Source organism: Athene noctua, chromosome 1, assembly GCF_965140245.1.
Source record: "Athene noctua chromosome 1, bAthNoc1.hap1.1, whole genome shotgun sequence".
In the NCBI taxonomy this organism is placed as follows: Eukaryota; Metazoa; Chordata; class Aves; order Strigiformes; family Strigidae; genus Athene; species Athene noctua.
In genome coordinates this window covers 120,460,401-120,480,061 of record NC_134037.1, presented here as the reverse complement: position 1 = coordinate 120,480,061, position 19,661 = coordinate 120,460,401, and the positions used below count along the sequence as shown (strand labels likewise).

The following is a 19,661-nucleotide window of genomic DNA, read 5'->3' as shown; positions in this document are numbered from 1 at the left end:
TCTTCCAGTTGCTTAGCTCATTTGTTTTTCTATTGTCTTCATAACCCATCGATCTTGGCCTTTTTTTCTTCCAAATGCCTTCATTCTGTCTACCATTTAATGTAGTTTAGCATCATTTGCTTCTCCACAATGTTATTATGTGATGCTTTTGTGACTCCTCTCTTTGAATTTACTCTCACTTTTTTTTAGCCTTCTGTAATTAATAATTTCTGTCTTTAAAGTTTATACTTTGTCCCCCTTTATTAGCACTTCTATTCCTGCACTGACAGACACTTTATTGATGCGGGTGAGTGCTTAAGTTGGTCTCATTATTCAGACATGAAATAATGATGTTTTCACTCTCTTCAGAATAATTTTATTTTCCTTTCTGCCTTTCTAAAAGGATCAACCTCACCGTAGATTGTAACTTCGGCTTCTGGTCAAAACTTCTACATCATGAAGATCAGAATTCATCTATCAAGGCTTCTACCAAGCTACAAAGTTGTGGTTGGTTCAGATATTTCTAGGAAGATGCTCCTGTCGCCCTGAAAACCTTCAAGAGCTGAAGCAGCCGTCATAACCCTTTGGTGAGCAGTCTCAGTTAATTAATTACTCATATTAAAAATGTGCATCTGGTTTTTGGTATGTTACCTGTGTTGGCTTTAGCTTCTCTTACAGGATGAGCTCACACCCTGAGTCTGTTACTGAAGGTGGGGTTTTGTCTTTTGCGCTGTTTTTTCCTATTTTGAACCTCCTTTTTGAAGTATACCAAGTATAAGCGGTATTTAATGATTATTTCATGATTCGGGGAAGTAATACACCCCTCTCCCTTTGCTGTGTTCCCAGATGGATGTTCTCCCTTCGATAGGCAACTCTGGAAGTTTTAGGACGTGTTCCCCCACAGACCCCTATGTGTGATTTGCAAATAGCGGTAATCATGTAGTTTGTTGTTAATTCTTTTCTCACCAATAGGTAATTGGCCATTTAGCATCCCAGTAGAAGTCCATTTGTAACAATTTTCCACTGACCAGGACAAGTGGAAGCTGCAGTTCCTTGTTAGGTTTCTGCAAGGCGTTTTGTTGGGTTTGGTGGCTCCCCAGGCCAAGCACCTTCACACGCTCAGACCCGCATCGTACACGAGCCACGTTCAGCCAACGCTTCCCTTTGCGACCTCTTCAAAACCACATTGGTTAGCCATAATTTAATGAGTATCCTGGTTTTCTAAACTGACACTAGGTTTTCTATTATTTTGCTCACAAATTGTCAGGATTACCGGAACTATGATTATTATTACTGCTTTTCCCTTACATTACCTTCCACTTTCCTCCTTCGGTATTCCTGCAGTTTTTATTAGGAACTTGTTCCCAATACTAATTTTTTTTAACAAACATAAGCAGTACCTGCACAACCTTGTCTCCTCTTCCATACCCTTGTTTGTGCCTGTTTATCTTCCTGTCTCCTTCATTTTACACATTCTGTAAGTCATGATTTCTTCCACAGTATCCCCTTTACTTGAATCTGATTTGTGTTTGTCTCCAAGAATTAATTTTTTAAAATCTGTCTTTGAAAACCCGACCTTGCACTGGCTTCCTCTCCCTTATAGCTTTTATTTCCTCATTTAATGGTTATGTATTTCTCCCCAGAAGTCCCACCCCCCTCCTTTTACAGTATTTTCTCCTTCCCCTACCCTCACTGCCCATGGTCCCTGACAGCCCCCCTCTCCCTCCCAGGCTTTCACTGTTCAGACCATCCTCTGTGCTGACTTTGGCTGGTTTTACAAATCTTGTCTTTCACATTTAATTATTTTTCCTTTTGGTTTTCTCAGAGACCAAAACATAAAGTGCTACAGGCTGACCTGGAAGCAGAACCATAAGGTGGGTACTTCGTGCTTTTAACTTCAGCAAGCTTCTGCATGTTACAGGAATTAGAGCTGTGCAGATGCAAAGGAAGAAGACAAGACAGTGTGTCCTTTTCAGTTCCCTACCCTTGCCTTACAAAGGAAGTGAGGGCTGGCAGGGACTGTTGGTCCTCACACAGGCTTGGGTCTCCCCACAGCAGCTGTGGAGTTTTCAGGGGTTCTGGCTGCCCCTGACTCTGGGAGCACAAATCAGTTGCTTCTTTTAACACTGGTGAGTGGTAGCTGGTCCAGCTGAATGCTCCTGCTCACAGGAGGAGACAACAAAATCCCAACTAGCAAAATGGTGGGTGACCCTGAGGTAGATGGGGTTTTTAGTTGGGGGCAGGGGGTGAGCCCCACTTCCTGGAGAAGTACTAGGGCTCTAGGAGAAACTGTTTGAAGAAGCTTGTGATGAGATGTAACAGCCTGCTCTCAGATACCAAACTGTCACAAAATCTCTTGGATTGTTACACACGAAACCACCTGGCCTCACTGCCTCTTTAAACCTAGATTTTATGTTTGTATTTTAGGTTGCCACTTCATAAACCCCTGCTCTAAATCATTTTTATATTCAGAACGTTTGGCTTCTTGTCCCTGAATATTTAGTCAAACAGGTAACTAAATTCTGAGCATTTAGAAAAAGAAAGATATCATGAAACATGCTGTTTCTCATGGGGCTGTTCTCTGGCCATCTCTTAACACCTGCACGGCAACGCCCAGTAACCAGCTGTTACAGTTTGTTCTTGTCACCATAACAAACCTCACCTAAGTTCAAAGGGGGTAACTGCAAACTTCTCAGGGAAAAACCTTGCCTGCAGAAAAGATCAGCACCTCTTTATCTTCAGGATGGTATAAGCTTATGTGTGGTAAGGTTGCTGCATGCTGGTGTCCTGTAAAAATAAAATATATAGGACTTAACTGCTGTACAAACTCGTTTAGTTTGGCAGTATCAGTTCATGGAGAAAATAACTGCTTGTAGAGTCACATATTTTATTGAGCCAACCACGTTTGCCTCTTTTTGGTCAATTTGTTTCAAATTGCATTATTTAATTCATACACTTTTTAAAAGCATTTAAGTTATCCTTGCTAACCTCAACATGGTTTAATTAGGAGTAACAGTTCCTTACTCCTGTCAGGTTTCTCTTAACAAAAAAGAGTTGCTCAGATGTTCAGTTGAGCTACAGCATGGCAGAGGGCCATAAATCATTTCAGCAGAAGATTTACAGAACTGCAAAAGGGGAAGCATTATTACTGTTTGTTTCTTTCACGCTGAGGTCAAGTAAGGGGGTACAGTGCATGCAGAAGTAATAGTAGTAACTGTTGTAGCAACTGCAATTAGATGGTATTTCTGTAAAACCATCCACAGAGCTAGACACAAATTCAGTCTGCAGTTAAAGCCATCTTCAGAAGTATTTGAAGAGACTGTAAACTATATCCACCCCATTTATTGGCAGATGTAATGCATCAGCAGTTTTATCAGCCCTTTCAGTTCACCTCTGATGGAAACCCCATCTCTGGGAGGGATTTAATTCACCACTTGATACACTGACTAATAACAAACTGCAAATGCTTCCTCTTGATTCCAGTAGCTTACCTACAGCACTTCCTGCAGACAAATCATTAATGCTCTCTGCAGTTGGAGGCCAGCAGAACACAGCTCCGTTTCCCCAGGTAAAGCTGTTTATATACCCAGTCTGACTGACTCACCACCTCATTCACTAGAAATCAATAAATAATGCTTAAATTATATACAATATCATAGAAGTGGGTCTTTATTCTTCCCACAAATAAATTACTTTCTGTAAAAAAACAAATGTTAACAAAGTATAAAAAGTAATGCCCCAACAAAAGTACAGTGCTGTTCTCATTCCATGTCATCTTTGGATTGCTGCAGTAAAAGATGTATTTCTTCAAAATGCTGCTGCTTCCAACATTGCCTTGTACTCTCTTCATTGGAGACGGGCACGCCTTTGCACTCCAACTGCAGTTCTGTTTGAGCAGCCACGTCCTTGAAAGTCAAGGCAACCGTTGCATAATGTTCTAAAGGAAGAAAATAAGACATTTCAGAAAGCATATTTTAAAGGATTACATTTGTTGTTGCTAATTCCATATCTGCTTTTGCTTGTGTCTGAGCAAAGCCTCTTTTCACAGACGACAACCACTACAGCCACCAGCCCCTTCTCCAAAGAGCAGAGAGGAGTGAGCTTCCAGCCAGCAAAGCTGCCAACTTGTCATCTCTGTTCCTTCTCCAAGCAATGTACAGTCTCCATTTGAGGCCCCCCAAAAGACTCACCATCAGGCCAGCTCCTACACCTCCACTTCAGGACAATTCTTTGGCTTGGGACCTGTCAGAAGATGAGAAGGTTCTCCCCGTTAGTGCCTGAGATAATTCACTTTACAACTACTCAGTGATAGTGCTCCCCTGAAAAATACGGAGAGGAGCATTATCGTGCACAATAGTAGACACGTGCATGTAAACAACACAATGACTGCTGGTTGTTTTTTCCAATAAATATTTTTATCAAGCATTTGGCTTGCTCTGTTATACTGCTTTGTTTTCTCTGTGGGAAAAGGTCAGGCTGATTAGTTACTCAACATCAAACAGTGGTTTTCTTACTGCTGCCAGTTTCAAGGTCTGCAAGAGTCACATTTTCACCTCTGAAACCTGTAAGCGTGACAGGGCTGGCCCACAATACGCTATGAAGTAACCAACTCAGGCAGGTACTGCTTCAGCACATGCATTAAGTCACCTCAAGCTGGGGCTAAATCAGGCTCATTTTTTTTACTAAGCCATTCAGTTCATAATTTTGACTGTTTCATCTAAATAGTTCCTTCTCTACCTGCAAGGGTTGATGAATGTAACTGATTTCCCTCAGCATCAGTAGTGGGTTTTACAACTGAGGCCAGCCTCAGGTGTCACAGTTCTGCAGCCTCTCTCTTTCCCGACCAAGCCCTGGAGTCACACCACACATTACTAGGTTGAACTGAGAATCCAGTTTCCCAATATTTTTGCATTTTTAAAGAGCTGTCCAGTTGTGATACTTGCTGCCTGTCATCTGGGTGGATGTAAGATACCAAGTCTAAGCTCAGCAGCTGTGAAAATGGTTTTTCAGATTTCAAAAATGGAACTGAGCTCTAATTACTAATTTTTCCCTTCTGCTTGCAAAAACATTCAGCCAGGGAGAGTGTAACATTTGCGCTGCATAGAACAGAGATTGTTTCTCTAGTTACAAGAATTGATACAGATTTGGGAGATAAACCTCAAACCTGCTTTCTCCCTCCTCCTAGTAAAAAGGATGGTGCTGAGTTTTCTCCCCTGGTGCAGGTCATTAGGTGTTGTCAGTGCCCACTCTTTTGATGGGGAAGAAAAAAAAAAAAAAGTCACACAACATAATAGCAATCTTTTGGCTTTGAAGTAAAGGAACTAGATATGCATTAGAGAAACAGCTAACAAACACCCCCACATACCCCACTACCCCCCATTTTTCAAGGGAAAAGTAGCAGCTTTTTACCAGTTCTGTGTATTCACCGCTGACAGAGCCATCAAACATCTGAAGTTTGCCTCCTTTCTCAGCTTCAATCACAGCAGGACATTTAGAAAACTTCTGTACCAACTAGTCAAAGAAGAATACAGCACGTGTCAGTTAACTGCCAATCTATACTGAAATGTAATGCACCGTATTAGGATTAACCGAACTAACATCTACAGAAAAGTCTCTTTCCTTTTATCCAGCACTCGGGGGAGGTCTGTGGTAGTAGCAGGGATCCATTAAGGCGACGGAATGAGAACTGAAATGCTGAGAAACCAGTAGGGTTCAGCCTCTGGCTGCCTGCAAAGGGCACGGATGAGGCACACTATGCATCCACCCATACACACACATACACAGCAGGAGCTCTAGGAAGGTGCAGAAGAGCTGCTGAGAGCCATAGTTATTTCGCACTGGGATTGCAATTTAAAGTTCTCTGATACTAGCCCATACCCTTTCAAAGGACACAAACCCCAAAACAGTCGTTTTCTATTTCATACTTTATAAGCTACACTCTCATTGCATCCGATAGTTAATCCAGCCTCTGAGCTAAGGGTAACAAGTGCCATTACTGAGCACCTCAGGCTCCTGAATGACAAGTACCTACGTAAAAAAGCCAAGGTTTTTCTAACAAGCAAAGGAGAGCATGGCTGAGCTGCACACAAGCTACATAAAACAACTTGATTGTTGTTTAGTTGGCTTTTCTTCCTATCAAGGTAACAGCTGGGAAAAAAAAAAAAAAAAGTCCAAGACACCCTAATAAGCTCTCATTAAGAAGGTAAAAGTGGAATGAGCCTACTGCAGCTTCTTGTGCTTTCTGATAGTTATCTCAAGAACATGACCAATGAGGTCACCTGCCTCACCTTGTTCCTCAGTAGGACACCAAACCCACACACTGCTTCAGCAGCTGTCAACTCCTTTTGCACTTTCACCTCTGAAATTCCTCAGTGGCTTAAAGGTGAAGCTATTCAGCAAAACTTAAAAAGCAACCAATGACAACCACAATTACAAACACTTAGTGAAGTTACAAGGAAAGGGCAGCTCATGAAGTCTCCAGCTGCTGGACGATCATGTCTCTCGATTTAACATACTCCAGGAGTACTGTCTGTCCTCAACACTACAAACGTGACACATTTATGACTTACACAAGTATTCAGATGTAACAGCATCCACGTGAAGTTAGATTGCCTACTGAAAGGATCACTTACTTCCTTAGTTGTGAAGATGCTATAAAGTTCATCTGCTGGAGAGTTGAAGATTTCTCTCATCAGTATCTTCACTGTTGGAATTTTTACACCAACTCTATCTAAAGACTGTGGTGACATGGAATCCTGCAAAGCAAAAAACACTTATGTCAATCGGTGCAAGATCAAACACTTAAAAGTTCTGGAATGGCAGGATTGTTATTATCGGTGCATTCTTAAACATACTGTGTTGTGAGTATATGTTAATTGTACAACAGAGTTGCGCATTTATTTGGCAGTATTCATCAGGATTCCCTAAACTGAGTGAAAAAAATTATGGAGCATGTGATTCGCTCCAAAGACCCCTGAAGCTCACTGCAGACTGGGGGAAGTGACCCATGCAGGTGAATTCCAGCCTCCCCTTGCTGAAGCTGCAGAATAGAGTATTCAGGGGACATGAACACCGCTGACCCCCTTCCGTGCCTGGCAGACCTCTGATCCCAGCAAGGAAGTGGCACTTCCGCCCCAAGGGCTGTCACATCTGCAGGTCGTCACAGCAATAATGCAACATTACCACTGCAAAGTCTGCAGGGACTATATGGTAAAATTAAACTCATACAACACTTTGAGCCAACATACTTGCATGGTGTTTCCACTTAGTCTTTGCTCAGCAGCCAGTTCCTGACCAACAGGAGCTTTTGTTGGCAGAATCATTCCCGAGGTAAATTCTGTAATAAAGAAAAGCACTTTTCAGTATGAAACTGAGCTGCACAACCACCCTGACATTTAGATATACAATGAAGACTGCTGGCCAAAACTCTGGAGAATGGGCGCACATAATTCCTGTGCGGTTTCCCCACCTTACCGCTATGTTTTTATTAGCAACAGAGCTGAACAGCAATTTCCCTTGAAAACACAGGCTTTTCAAAGTTACCTGACCCAAAATTAGTTCACATCCGCCCATTAAGGAAGGCCCCATCCCACGAACTTCTGAACAACACAGCAGAGAAACAACACGCTGAGGGCTTGGCGTTGCTTTGCCAGCCAGTGGGCCTGCAGGTCTCACAGCAGTCCCTGCAGTCAGTACGTGTAACACGACACAGCCTGGGTCGCTACAGAAACTTCTGGTTTCGCTAGGTTTGATAGCAGTAAAGATTTTGACTGTTAAGACTAACTTATTTCATCTCAGCCAGCAACAATTATAAATAAAACCAATACAAACCCGAGGACTTGTCAATGTATTACCAATCTATTCCAGAAGGAAGACTGCATAAAAACATGCCTAACGTACTGGTTTCGTTTACCTGTTTTAAGTGCTTTCAGATAATCTCTCAGGGCCTCTCTGACTTTTGTGGCTCCTTCAGTTCTCATAAGGTCCTTCAGAACATCACCTTCCCCTTTCTTTTTGCTAATGTTTATCTAGAAACAGAAAAATTTCAATATCTAAGAGGCATCTAAACATGAGCCTTCTGAGTTCTGGCAATACTTCTGAAAGTATTTTAGCTTTATTTACTATGTTCAGAGGACAGCTGCAACTTCAAGTTCATTATCTTCTCAGTTTATCCTACCTTTTGCTAAAAATAAGTACTCTTGGGTTTTGACTTAAATAAAGGTAGTATCTCATCTCCACAGTAGCTTAGTCAAGCTCATCAAGTACAAACAGCGTTGCCTACCAGAGCTGAGGAACCTGTGGAAGCCACAGTAGCAGCTGCTGTACAACCAACAAGGAGATTCCTTAAGTTCTCAGGTTTTAGCAGGGGGATAGTTTGGGGTGGGTTTTTTGGGGTTTTTTTAAGACTACAACAAGCAGAGTTCTTCTCAAATTTGGAGTTAATATATCATCACAAACAATACTTAGCAAAGAGAATTGTGCACATTCCTAGTAGGTAAATTTGAGAACAGAGATAAGTCATTATTCCAAGTACAGAAAAACTAAAACATGAAATAAACTATCCAAGTGTAATTATCCCACTTAATCACAGAGTAAATCAAAATAGGATGCCTATACATTGATTTATGCTTTATTTAAGAATTCTGAACCTGTATAGCCATATCAGTATTTCACACCTACCTCTGTATCATCTACCTCATTTTCTTCTGACAGGTTAGGAATTTCAACAGATCCCTTATGTTTCTCACCAGACTCTTTCACTGTACCTGTATTAACATAACGGATTCTTAAATGCATTATTAAAAACTATTTCCCCCATAGCAAGAGTTTTATGCTTGGAAATTAGCTGTACAAAACTGTTACTTGAAGCAAGTTGCCTAAAATCTAATTTAAAGGAACTAAATAGCAACTGAGTGTCACACACGTGTTACAGTACTTGGTAGGAAACTCCTCTCTGAAGTGTATTTTCCTGTATGGATGCATTAAGGTACATAGGTACACATACAGATGTACACCTTCTCACTCTGCACACGACCCTTCTGCCACTGCTCTCACCTTCACCTGCCAGCTCTTCTGATACTCTGCACTGACAACATACGGCTGCCAGCAGAGTTAGACTCCAAAATTAGGTAAAGGTAAAAGAACCTCCCCTTTCCTATACGCATCTGCCCTTTATTTAGAAGCTCCCTAAAATGCTACATATTCCTTCAGGAATAGCTGAAAAGCTCCCAGCATACAGGCACGTTACCTTAAAACATATGTGTGTATAATGGATAGGTATACAATTTACATGTTTTTAAAACAGGAAACTTCACATGCAGGTTTTTTAGAACACTCATTTGTACTCTTAATAGCTTTACTGCAACCTGCCAGTAATCACCATGCGCATCAGAAAAACTTTGCAAGAACAGAAACTACGTTCTGCTTCTGCATCCTTCTGGGAAAAGGCCCATCACCACTTACCTACACAGCTCTTTATAAACTGGTCCTGGGATACCAACCCTGTGTACTTTTCTGCCTCAGACCTTACAGTGAAGAGACTGAACTTAAAAGTCTGACACTTTTTTTTTTTTTTTCATTACACTGAAGACTCTTCCCCCTTGTCTTGCAAAAGGCATTTAGTTAAATTAATTCACTACTTACATCATGTTAAAATCTCTTTAGGAAGCAGTAGCAGAAACATGCAGTTCTACCCCAAATCCAGTTATCTACACACTGGCTTACCAGTTTTCTTGTCAAAACATACAAAACACAACATCGAGCTTTATCAGCCTATCAGTAAAACTGACATACAAACAACCCAGTGTTAAGCGTGACTGCAAAAGGGGTATTATCTTGAGAGTAGATGTAGTATTTATTTGGATTCTCTCACCTTCAAAGGAGCAAGGCACTACTTAACATCACTCCCCTTTCATTCATTTTAATTACTACCCTGAAACAAGCACCGTGCTATAGGAGGGCACTATGCAGGGGTACAGCCTGACGTGCTGCAGGGTCAAGCTCACAGTAAAGCACACAAACAAACGCTCAGACATTTCTTAGCAAATAAAAGCATGAATAACGTTCAGGAACACAACACAGAGGACAGTGCAAAGATCCCTTCCTGGTCAGGAGCTAAATCGATGAAGCACAGCACAATACACCGAGGCTGTTCATCTAGAACTAGACAATCACACCCACAGAGTGAAAGGCTAAACTGTAAGACTCTCTCTCTTGAGCTTCACAAAGTGTCCCTGGAGAACCTGTTAGCTCAAGTACAAAGCCATGTGAAGTAGTTCATTGTACCGTTAGAACACTTCTGGGCCCTACACTGATCACACACAGCCCTCTCTTCACTGCTTGGTTCCAGCACCGGGGTTAGTTATATGCCACAGGCCACATAACAAATGTAAACTCAAAAAAAACAATAAACAGATATTTTTTCTCCCCTGCGGAAAATGACTTGTCTAAGGGATGAATGCAGATGGTATCTGTGCTGGACAGCAAAGTCCAATCAATTAACAGAGCTGGGTGTTCCAACACTGCACAGGCAGAATGTCCAGACAGCTTTGCATTTTTAATACCACTGTAACGAAAGCAAAACTACTACCTTTTTGTCAAACAATCAATCAAATTATTAGTTTGAATCCCATAGGACTCCAGCAAGAGACCTAAGAATAAATTGTTTCCTGCCAATCAAGTATTTTAGAAAAACAGTGAAAGCACGTCTCAGAAAGACACACCTATAAACCCACTGTTGAAATACCTCGGTTTTAAAAGTACACATTTTCATAAAGCTTCTGTCACAATGTAGAATAATCCATTAAATTCCTCATTCCATCTTCACACAAAGGATAGAACAGCCATTTTGCTCAATTTTAGTGCCATTAAGTACCCTTAGTTCCTCACTTTCTTGTTGCTCTGTAAGGTACATTGCTATGGGCAATGTTTTTCCAACATAGGACCTTCCAAACTGGCTGCACCTTTCAAGATCTGTATCATCTTGTCTTTATATATCCACATTTTAATCATAGCTTGAACTCCTAGTTAGCCTAGGGGTCTTGTGGGAGGAAATAAACACAGCAATTAGTGTTTTTAGCAGTTCAGGCTGAACTCTCATTTCTAATTCAGAGCTCCCAGAAAACACAGGTGATGGCTATCAAATTAAGAAACAAAAACATCACCCCTAGCTCTTCCAGAATCTCACCATGTAGTAGCAAAGTCCTTTAAAACTGTACCCAATGCAACATTAGAGTTGTCTATAGTTAAAGGCTGAAGAGCATAAAGACCTAGCAGAGGAAAGAGTTTAGAAAAAATCTGTATGGAAAAACAAACAGAATACTGTGTCTGCCTACTTCTAAGATGTATACACGGAAATAAAACAAAAACCCCAACAGTTTAACCAGTGTTTAAAACTTAGATGATTTTAGCTTATCTGAAAAAAATCCAAAACTTCAAGAAGCTGATGACAATTATTTAAACTGCATTGATAGAAACCATACCGCAGAGTACAATGTTTGCCTTCCTTTCTGTTAACGTTTAGATCTCAGTTGTATGTTCTTAGTTTGTAATACAATTGTAACATTTGAAACAGTTAACTATCAATGCGAACAAAAATAAATAAATAACGGTCCTTCTTTAAGTGCACTATTATTATGGGAGCAGACCTCAATTCCTAATCTGTTCAAACAGGAGCACTGGCCTCAGCAGCGAAATAAACGTTCGAGATCCCATCAGCCAAACCAGGAAAAAGAAAGTCATGAAGAACTGCATCGGAAAGGGCACCACGAAAAAAAGTGCAAAAGGCAGACAGCCCACCACGGCATTGCCTGAAACACTGATCCAGAGGCTACAGCCCCATTCCAAAGCACAGGAATTAAGAAGGGAAAATTAAGTATGGCCTTTGGTATTCCCACCTCCAACGGTAACAACTGAGGCCCGAGAAATAAGTGGAGTGTTTTGGGGAGGACCAACGTGCCATTCGGCATTACAACATCCAGGTACAATTTCCCATGCAGGCACCTGTCATCAGCTCTTCCTGCTTCTTAATCCAACACAAGAGATGGTCCACACTTTGCCATCAAGTTTTAGGCATCTAATAAATGGAAAGAATTCCTTGATGTTTCTAAAAGACATGCTACCAGGTTTGTCTGCAAATACAGAGCTTACCACAAGACGAGCACAGCAGAGGATGAACCTCCATGAGCTGAGGTTGCAAGCGCATGCAGCACAACAAAGATGCCCGGGCACAGCCCCTGTTACCCCAAATAGTCAAGAACTATTTCCAGTTTCTTTATTCCCACTTAACAGCTTTTTCCTCCTGTAAATCATTATCCTCAGCGTGACACTAAACTTCCAGAAGCATCTGCACTTTTATATGTCATGGGTTCTCCTGTTTCCTGCTATCAACATGCATTAAGAACACAGCTGTAATTTGCACACGCTAGGAAATTAAAACAACTCAAACACACTGTTGTAAGTGATATTTATCTCACCACGATAGAAGTTATTTACTTCTTGCAAAGCAAAATGAGTAATAGCGCGCTGATACGCTGTTAAAACAACGCTAAGAATCATGCGTGGTACAAAAAAATTGGGGGATGATGGGGGAAGAACACAAGCTAAGGTTTCAAGCTTATTTAACAAAAAGCATTTATTGCAGTTCAGGCCCACGTGTCTCCTGAAATCTCCCTACAGTTTCGATTCACTACAGTTCACTAAAATACTCCTGGTTTTCCAACCCAAAGGTCACAGTTTACTTTCCGAAGCGATCACTCCCGACCTCGCAAGCGCAGATCAGAAACCCACCACAAACTCGAAGGTAACCCCTACCAACGCGCACCCTTCCCTGAAAGCTGGGCCCACGGGGCGAAGCAAACCCGCTGGGACACCAGCCGCCGCGCTCCTTCCACCCGCCAAGGGCTCGGCCAGCCGAGGGGAGTCTGTCCCACCGCAGGCCGGTGGCTCCGCGCTGCCAGCAGAGGCTGAGGGAAGGCTGAGGGAAGGCTGAGGGAAGGCTGAGGGAAGGCTGAGGGAAGGCTGAGGGAAGGCTGAGGGAAGGCTGAGGGAAGGCTGAGGGAAGGCTGAGGGAAGGCTGAGGGAAGGCTGAGGGAGAGGAAGCGCGGCCCAGCGCCCCCGCCGCGCCGCTCCCCGGAGCCGCCCCATCCCCCACCCCGTACCTTTCCAGCTAAGGCGCAGGTTCCACTCGTAGAAGAAGATGAGTTTCCCTTTGCGGCTGTTGCAGGACGCTTCGCCTTCCACCTGCTTCAGGTCGCTGATCTCGCACCGCCCGGCCGCGCCCTCCACCACCAGCCCCACCAGCACCTCCTTCAGCTTCCTTTTCGACCAGCCGGTCGCGTCCCGCTCCGTCCTGGGCCGGGAAGCGGGGGCCGTTCAGCGCCGGCCGCCCCCCCCCCCCCCCCCCCCGCCCTTTCCCCTCAGGGAGCCGCGGCGCGCGCCGCCCCTCACCAGTGCCAGTTGTTGACGTTGGTGGCGTCCGCGCGCTCCTCCACGATCCAACGCGGGTCCCCCTGACCCCACTTGGCCATGGCCGTGACCGTGAGCCCCTCCCGGCACGGCACGGCCCCGCTGCTCCCCCACACACACCTCCCGCCGCCGCAGCGCCCGCCTCCCAACCGCTTCCGCCCGCCGCCGACCCAGCCAGAAGATGCCAGAAACTTCCCCTCCCCCGTTCCTCGCTCCGCGCCGGAGGAGGAGGAAGGCGAGGCCGCGCCGCCCTTCCTCCCCCCTCCTCCCGCTGACGGGACCCCCCCCTCACACTTATTGCGGGTGGAAAACCCGGGGGAAGGGAGGTGGGTGGGTGCGGGGCCCGGGGCGGGGAGGAGAGGCACCACGGAACTAGTAAATACCAGCCACTCGTTTCCAAAACACAACCCCGACAGTGAGGTTTTGTGCAAAAGGAAGAGAAGATAGGTGTCTGAGAAATACTGCCATCTAAAATACTGACCAGGCGTCGCATTGGGAATCGGTTTTACTGTCTTGCCCTTTTACAGGGAATTTAATTTCTTATGACAGAGAAGATAACACCGTTTCTAGGAAAGCAGCTCTGCAGCCCTTCTAGCTTACTGCTTATTTCCCTTCTGGTCCATCCCCTCCAGCGCAAAGAACAGGAGTAGCAGGAATTAAAATCGGGATAGCATTCACATATTCTTATCGCTCCTTCAACTCTGCAGCGTTCCAAAGAGCGTCGCTGTGGTTTTCCTAAAAGTTTTCTTCATCGAGTGTTCTTACTGGTGAAAAAATACATCGTTGTCATCAGGCTCCTCATCTTCAGGTTCTGCATCCAAAATAATTGCCACTTCTGAAAATTTTACTCCTTTGATTTCTTTTTCAGGGGCGTGCGTTGAGGGAGCAGGTGTTGAGGGAAGAGCTGACTCCTGATTTCTATTTGTGAGAAAGCAATCCTGCAAGAAAACATGAATAACACCAATGACACAAAAAGCTGCAGGTGGTACAACACGGACAAATTCTAAACGGTACAAATTGTATAGCTTGAAGCTTACACAGAAAGCATCGTTTTCAAGGCTGCAAGTTCTGGGAGCAGCACGTGAGAACTCTTTACGCATTCTGTGAAAGGTGGAAGGGAGTCACCACCTCCCATCCTGCTATTCTTCACAATTGAAAAGCTAATTACCTGTTTTGTTGTGAATTCTGGAGTGGGCTGGGCATCTCCATTTCTAGGTTCAGCAGCTTGTTCAGATGCTACATTTTCTTTCTGTTCACTGTTGCAATTTAGTGTCTCCAGGGAACTGCATGTTTCATAAGCATGAAGTACATCTTTGTCACCGTCACTTCCTTTGGTGGCTACCATGTTGCTAAACGCTATTATTTCAGTTTTCCTGAAAGAGAGTTAAGAGAATTACTTAACACCTTGAGCCTGCATATAGTTAAGTGACAAAAACCTTTGCCTCTCTAAAACTGAGAGCAGCATGTACACTGGTCTCAAAATTACTGGCATTTTACCCAGGGGAATGTTAAGTAGCTTCTTGTATCCTGAAGATTTTTTCTGCTTAAGGCTTAACAATTTGCTAAAGAGTAAGTAGGAATTTGCCCTTGTAGTTTTCAATATAAGATTAAAATGTATTATCTTCCTTCAAGTGTGGAGTTTTTAACTCATAATTGCATGAGTTCTTAAAAAGCAACATACACACTAGCGAAAGATACAAGGAAAAATGTCTGTTAACACAATAAACTACAGTATTTTGTATAAATTCGTGATATCCCCATTCTGCTTACATGTTAGTTGTGTGCTCTAGTTTCTCTAAACTTTTCAGACTTCCATTTTTGTCAGCTGCACACAGATTATTAATTCCCTCCATAATTTCAGCTTGCTTCTTAACCAAATGCTGTTGCTCATACTTTCTGAGAATAAATATATTAAAATAAAATAATTTCTTTCAGAAAATTGGCTTTACAGTTGTTTTAAAAACAGAACATGAAGTATTTGTGGCATAAGTTTAATACACAACACTTATTTTCAGTATTATTCTGGGGATTAGTTTGGAGTATTTTCTATTTTTCCATAACAGTAGCAGGGTAAATACCTGCTGCCCTCTTGGAAATGTATTTGTTTTCCTCTACTACATAGTCCTGCTGCTACTGAAGGTAACGGCAAAACTTCCCTTGATTTCATCATTCATGGGGTTAGAGAAGATTTACATGGGTGTATTACAGCTACTTGTGCCTCCCTCCACAGTTACAATTTCTGCTATCCACATTTCCCTGTTTATAAAAGTCTTCGTTTCTTCTGTTGCTGTGCGACGAGCACAAGAAGCAACAGTCAGTTACGTGTAGCGTGTCTCACATCTACAGTACAACCCCAGCCGTTTTGATTTATAGCAAATCTTCAGCAACACTCCATGCAATTATCAGTAATTTATCAGGTAAGTATTTTTCAGGTTGACATTTAAAGTAAACTTAAAACTAATAAGTCTAAAGTTAAAGTAAAACTATTTGTACCTTTTCCTCTTTATAGTAACAAGTACGTATACCAGGAAGGCTATGAGGGTGCAGGCTAGCAGGACGCTGAGGACAATAGCTGCAATGAGTTCAGGAGTTGCCGAGTCAGCAGGACCCTCTTCTATGGCAGCAGTAACGGATGTCGAAAATATTTTCTCCAGTTCTGCCTCAATGTTACTCTTTTGCTCCCTAAGTTTTCTGAAGACAGAAGAGTAAAATACTGATGATGTATCAGACCTTCATTTTGGCTTTTGAAGAGTAGTGAAGAAAACAACAGAACCCCACTGCCTGGTCCACCAAGACCTTTTCCAAAGATTCAGACTTGTCACATCTTCCATTCAGGAAAAACTCTATTTTCTAGCAACCAGCCCTACCGCTTACGAACTAAAATACTGCAAAGTTGGGAAAATCGAACTTGAGAGGCCAGTGTTCTCTAAATACACATCAAGGCAGCCACATACAGTCTTACAGATACCAATAACGCTTTCCTCAGAGGTAAAGGTTCATCCATGCAGAGTGCTTCCCGTGACCACAGACTACATTAGCACTATCAGCCACAAACAATTACTAGTTTAAGAGAGGTGTCGAGTCTAGAAATCGTGTGTTTAAATACCAGCTGCCCTTCACAGAATGTTTATAAGAATGTGCCTTCATACCCATCACGTTATGAAACAAATGGAAAATACACCTAAAAAAACCATTGTTTTTAATCAACATTCTGCAATTCTGAAGTCAGTATCTATTTTAATTATATTCTTTCTGATTCAGTTTTCTATAAAGCTGACTTAAAAATCTATTTTGCATCATTAAAACAGCCTTATTCATGTTTTTGACAAACTCTGGAAACTACCTTTCAATAAATAATGAAAGCTTTCTGAATTCTAGAAATTCCATTTAAGCCTTGAGATAAGTCTCAAACTGTTATTTGATTAATATTGTTTATTGTCAACAATAATTTTAAGGGAAACAAAACCTAGCTGCATAGCTCTGATACCCAAATGACAGACTGTGCCATACAGACCTTTTTACATCTTGTGCAGATACTTCCTGGTTTGCCCCATCAAAAGCAATAATTTTTACATAGGTGATATCAGTGCTGCTTCTTGCTTTTCTTTCAAACTCATTAGAATAAACATCAACGATGTATACATTCCAGGCAAGTTTATCTTCCAGGACCCTGCCATCAGATCAAGAAAACATTTTAAACTAACTGGGTGATGACACATTCTTTTACTCTGGAAATTAAATGGTAGAAAAGTACTATTTAATGCTTGGCAGATAATTAGTATTTTAATCTAAGCATGTAAAAATGCAGGATCATCATCGACAAAGGAAGTAAGCTATCTGCCCAATATCAGATAACCGGTAAGCAAAGATACTTTCATTAGTAGATGCTATGCATCTTTGGTACATAGCCTAAAAATTCTTAGATAGGTGCCGTTAGTATAACTGAACAATTAATTAGAGAAAGGGAGGGTTAACAAACCTTTGCACCACACCTTGGCCCATTTAATCCATCATTCTGACAGTGGCCAGTACCAGCTGCTTCGAGGAAAGCAGCAGAGCAGCTCTAGGGTTCCTATTTAATTTTTACCAACAAGAAACTGGTGCCATAACAATGTCAACATCACAAACTCATTTTTCCCGACTTCAGAGTGATTTACCCTCAAAAGCACAAAACTCAATATTTCAAATGTAAAAATATATATTTACATATAATCAAACAAAAGATCTGGTGTCTTCATTCACATGCCAAAAAGACTAAAATATGTTTTTAATTGTAGCATGGCCACCCACACATCACTAGCTAATCCCCCAGCACCCTAGGGCTGAGACCTCCTTGAGGAGCTCTGCTGCTGTTCTACAAGGGGGAATTTTCATCTGGAGCAGAGGTGGGCTTGGTCTGTGGCTTCTATCCTCTCTGTTTCCACATCTGTATCTTGAGCCAACTATCCATGAAAAAACTTTATCCCAGGCTGTGAAAAATCACAGAAACGTTGAGGTAGGAAGAGACGTCTCAAAATCATCCAGTCCAATGACCCCTTTGGCATTCGTCAGCTCAGGCCAAAGCCTCACCAGATAAAAACTGGTGGATTCCTGTTAATTCCCTCAAATTATTCTGAGCTACATCAAGTTGAAGGCCTAGCTTTTCACAGGCACTGGCTGCATCACCTCCCCTGTAGGCTGTCAGACCCTTATCTCAAAGGCACTCTAAACTTCTCTTTAGATATTATACCAGAATAAGCTTCACAGTTTCCAAAATACCTTTTTACTTCAGCAATGTTTCTTTCAACAACATTGATCTTCTGATTAAGTACCATCATCACAATGTTGTTACTGGAACTGGAATCAACAGTTACCTAATAAATAAGAAATGATACGTAAGGTTTTCTACAGCATTTGTACCTTTCATAGATTGACTTTCAAAAAAAACCCCCCAAAAAACACCAAAACAAAACAACCAAAACAAAACCTCGGATATAAATTAATTGTCCTCTAAAAGTCAGTCTTCATGCCATTCATATGTCAGTGGAAATGGCAGCCTCATAATTCTGGCCTGATAGCATGTACTAAATCCTGACAGTCTCATTGTATGATGTTAAATAATTTTTTTGGTCATTATCAAACCTAGACCTTCTTGTATACAGAGTTTTGACATGGTAGCAAATCAGGACTATAAAAAACAATCTTCCTTACATTGACTCTTGTCCGGGCTGTGAGTCTTCTTGTGCCTTGGTCTGCAGCTTGGACTTCCAGGTAAAATGTTCCAGCCTTTCCTGCTACAGAAACTGTAAAAATGTGCCCTGTATTTTCATCGATGTCGAATTCATTCGTTTGATTATTCATAAAGCTGTACAGCAGAAGCCCATTGTCACCTGAATCTGGATCTGTGGCCTGATTTAAAAAAGGTGATTAGTGAAACTCAGCTTGTGGCTTTTGGGCTGCACATTGCTTTTCAGTCATTAAACTCTGCAGTTTCTATTTGTATGACTGGAGTATTCTAGGATAGTGCTGTCATATTTTTCTCTTTGCACTAAACAAAGTGAAGCATAAACTATCAGAATCAGACCAAGGGTGTAAAAGGGGAAATACATTTATCATGAAGTCTGGAAGATTCTACAGCTGCAAGCATAAAAGGAGAAGGCTAGAACTGAGGGATAACACCAGACAAGTAAAGATGAGAACTGCTCCATTTTGTAATTATTTTCCCATCTGGGTCTGATGGCTAACAAAGGGGTTAACGGTGCCAAAGAGAGAACGGTGGTCTGTGCAGTATGTAATCCATAACAGCATCACGAGTCAGAACGGACTGCATAGCTCTTCGGACAGACCCACTGGTAGGACAGGTGGGGACTAGTTCCCTCAACACCCCCTCCCCTTCACCCGCCTTATGTTAAATCTGGATGATGGGCAGAATCTGCCTCAAGCTTTCAAGAGCAGATTTAACAGCTCTCTGAACCCAGTATGACTGTGGGAGGAATTCAAATCTTGAGGATTTCTTCCTCATGAAGAGCACAGAAAGATACTCTACCTGAACTGTAATAACCGGGTACCTGTAGGGCACAGAGTTTGGTATCCGAGCAGAGTAGGCATTATTCAAAAACACTGGCTCTTCATTTACGTCCTGCACTGCGATTGTCAGCATTGCCACATTTTGAGCAAACAGGCCTGTTAAACAAACACAAGTTTCAGCAAACACCAGGAAAGCACAACTTTCAAAGTCT

At 42.3% G+C, this 19,661-nt stretch overlaps 1 protein-coding gene across 1 annotated transcript; it reads right to left on the bottom strand.

The window, feature by feature from the left end:
* Window positions 1-3,632: 3,632 nt before the first annotated feature.
* LOC141962640 (activator of 90 kDa heat shock protein ATPase homolog 2-like) lies at window positions 3,633-13,587 on the bottom strand. Its single transcript, XM_074911029.1, has 9 exons — window positions 13,426-13,587; window positions 13,137-13,327; window positions 8,659-8,744; window positions 7,892-8,006; window positions 7,227-7,315; window positions 6,612-6,734; window positions 5,389-5,490; window positions 4,170-4,221; window positions 3,633-3,916 (listed from the first exon to the last, which is right to left on the bottom strand). The coding sequence occupies exons 1-9, from the start codon at window positions 13,503-13,505 to the stop codon at window positions 3,741-3,743; spliced, it is 1,014 nt and encodes a 337-aa protein (XP_074767130.1). The 5' UTR covers window positions 13,506-13,587; the 3' UTR covers window positions 3,633-3,740.
* Window positions 13,588-19,661: the final 6,074 nt, after the last annotated feature.

Bases quoted from the DNA above. Each gene is read 5' to 3' on its own strand.
- LOC141962640 (XM_074911029.1), bottom strand. From the start codon at position 13,505: ATGGCCAAGTGGGGTCAGGGGGACCCGCGTTGGATCGTGGAGGAGCGC. The intron at 7,316-7,891 runs GTAAACGAAACC...TCTTTATTACAG, and splicing joins TCTGAAAGCACTTAAAACAG to AATTTACCTCGGGAATGATT. The intron at 4,222-5,388 runs GTAAAAAGCTGC...ATCTTCTGACAG, and splicing joins GCGGTGAATACACAGAACTG to GTCCCAAGCCAAAGAATTGT.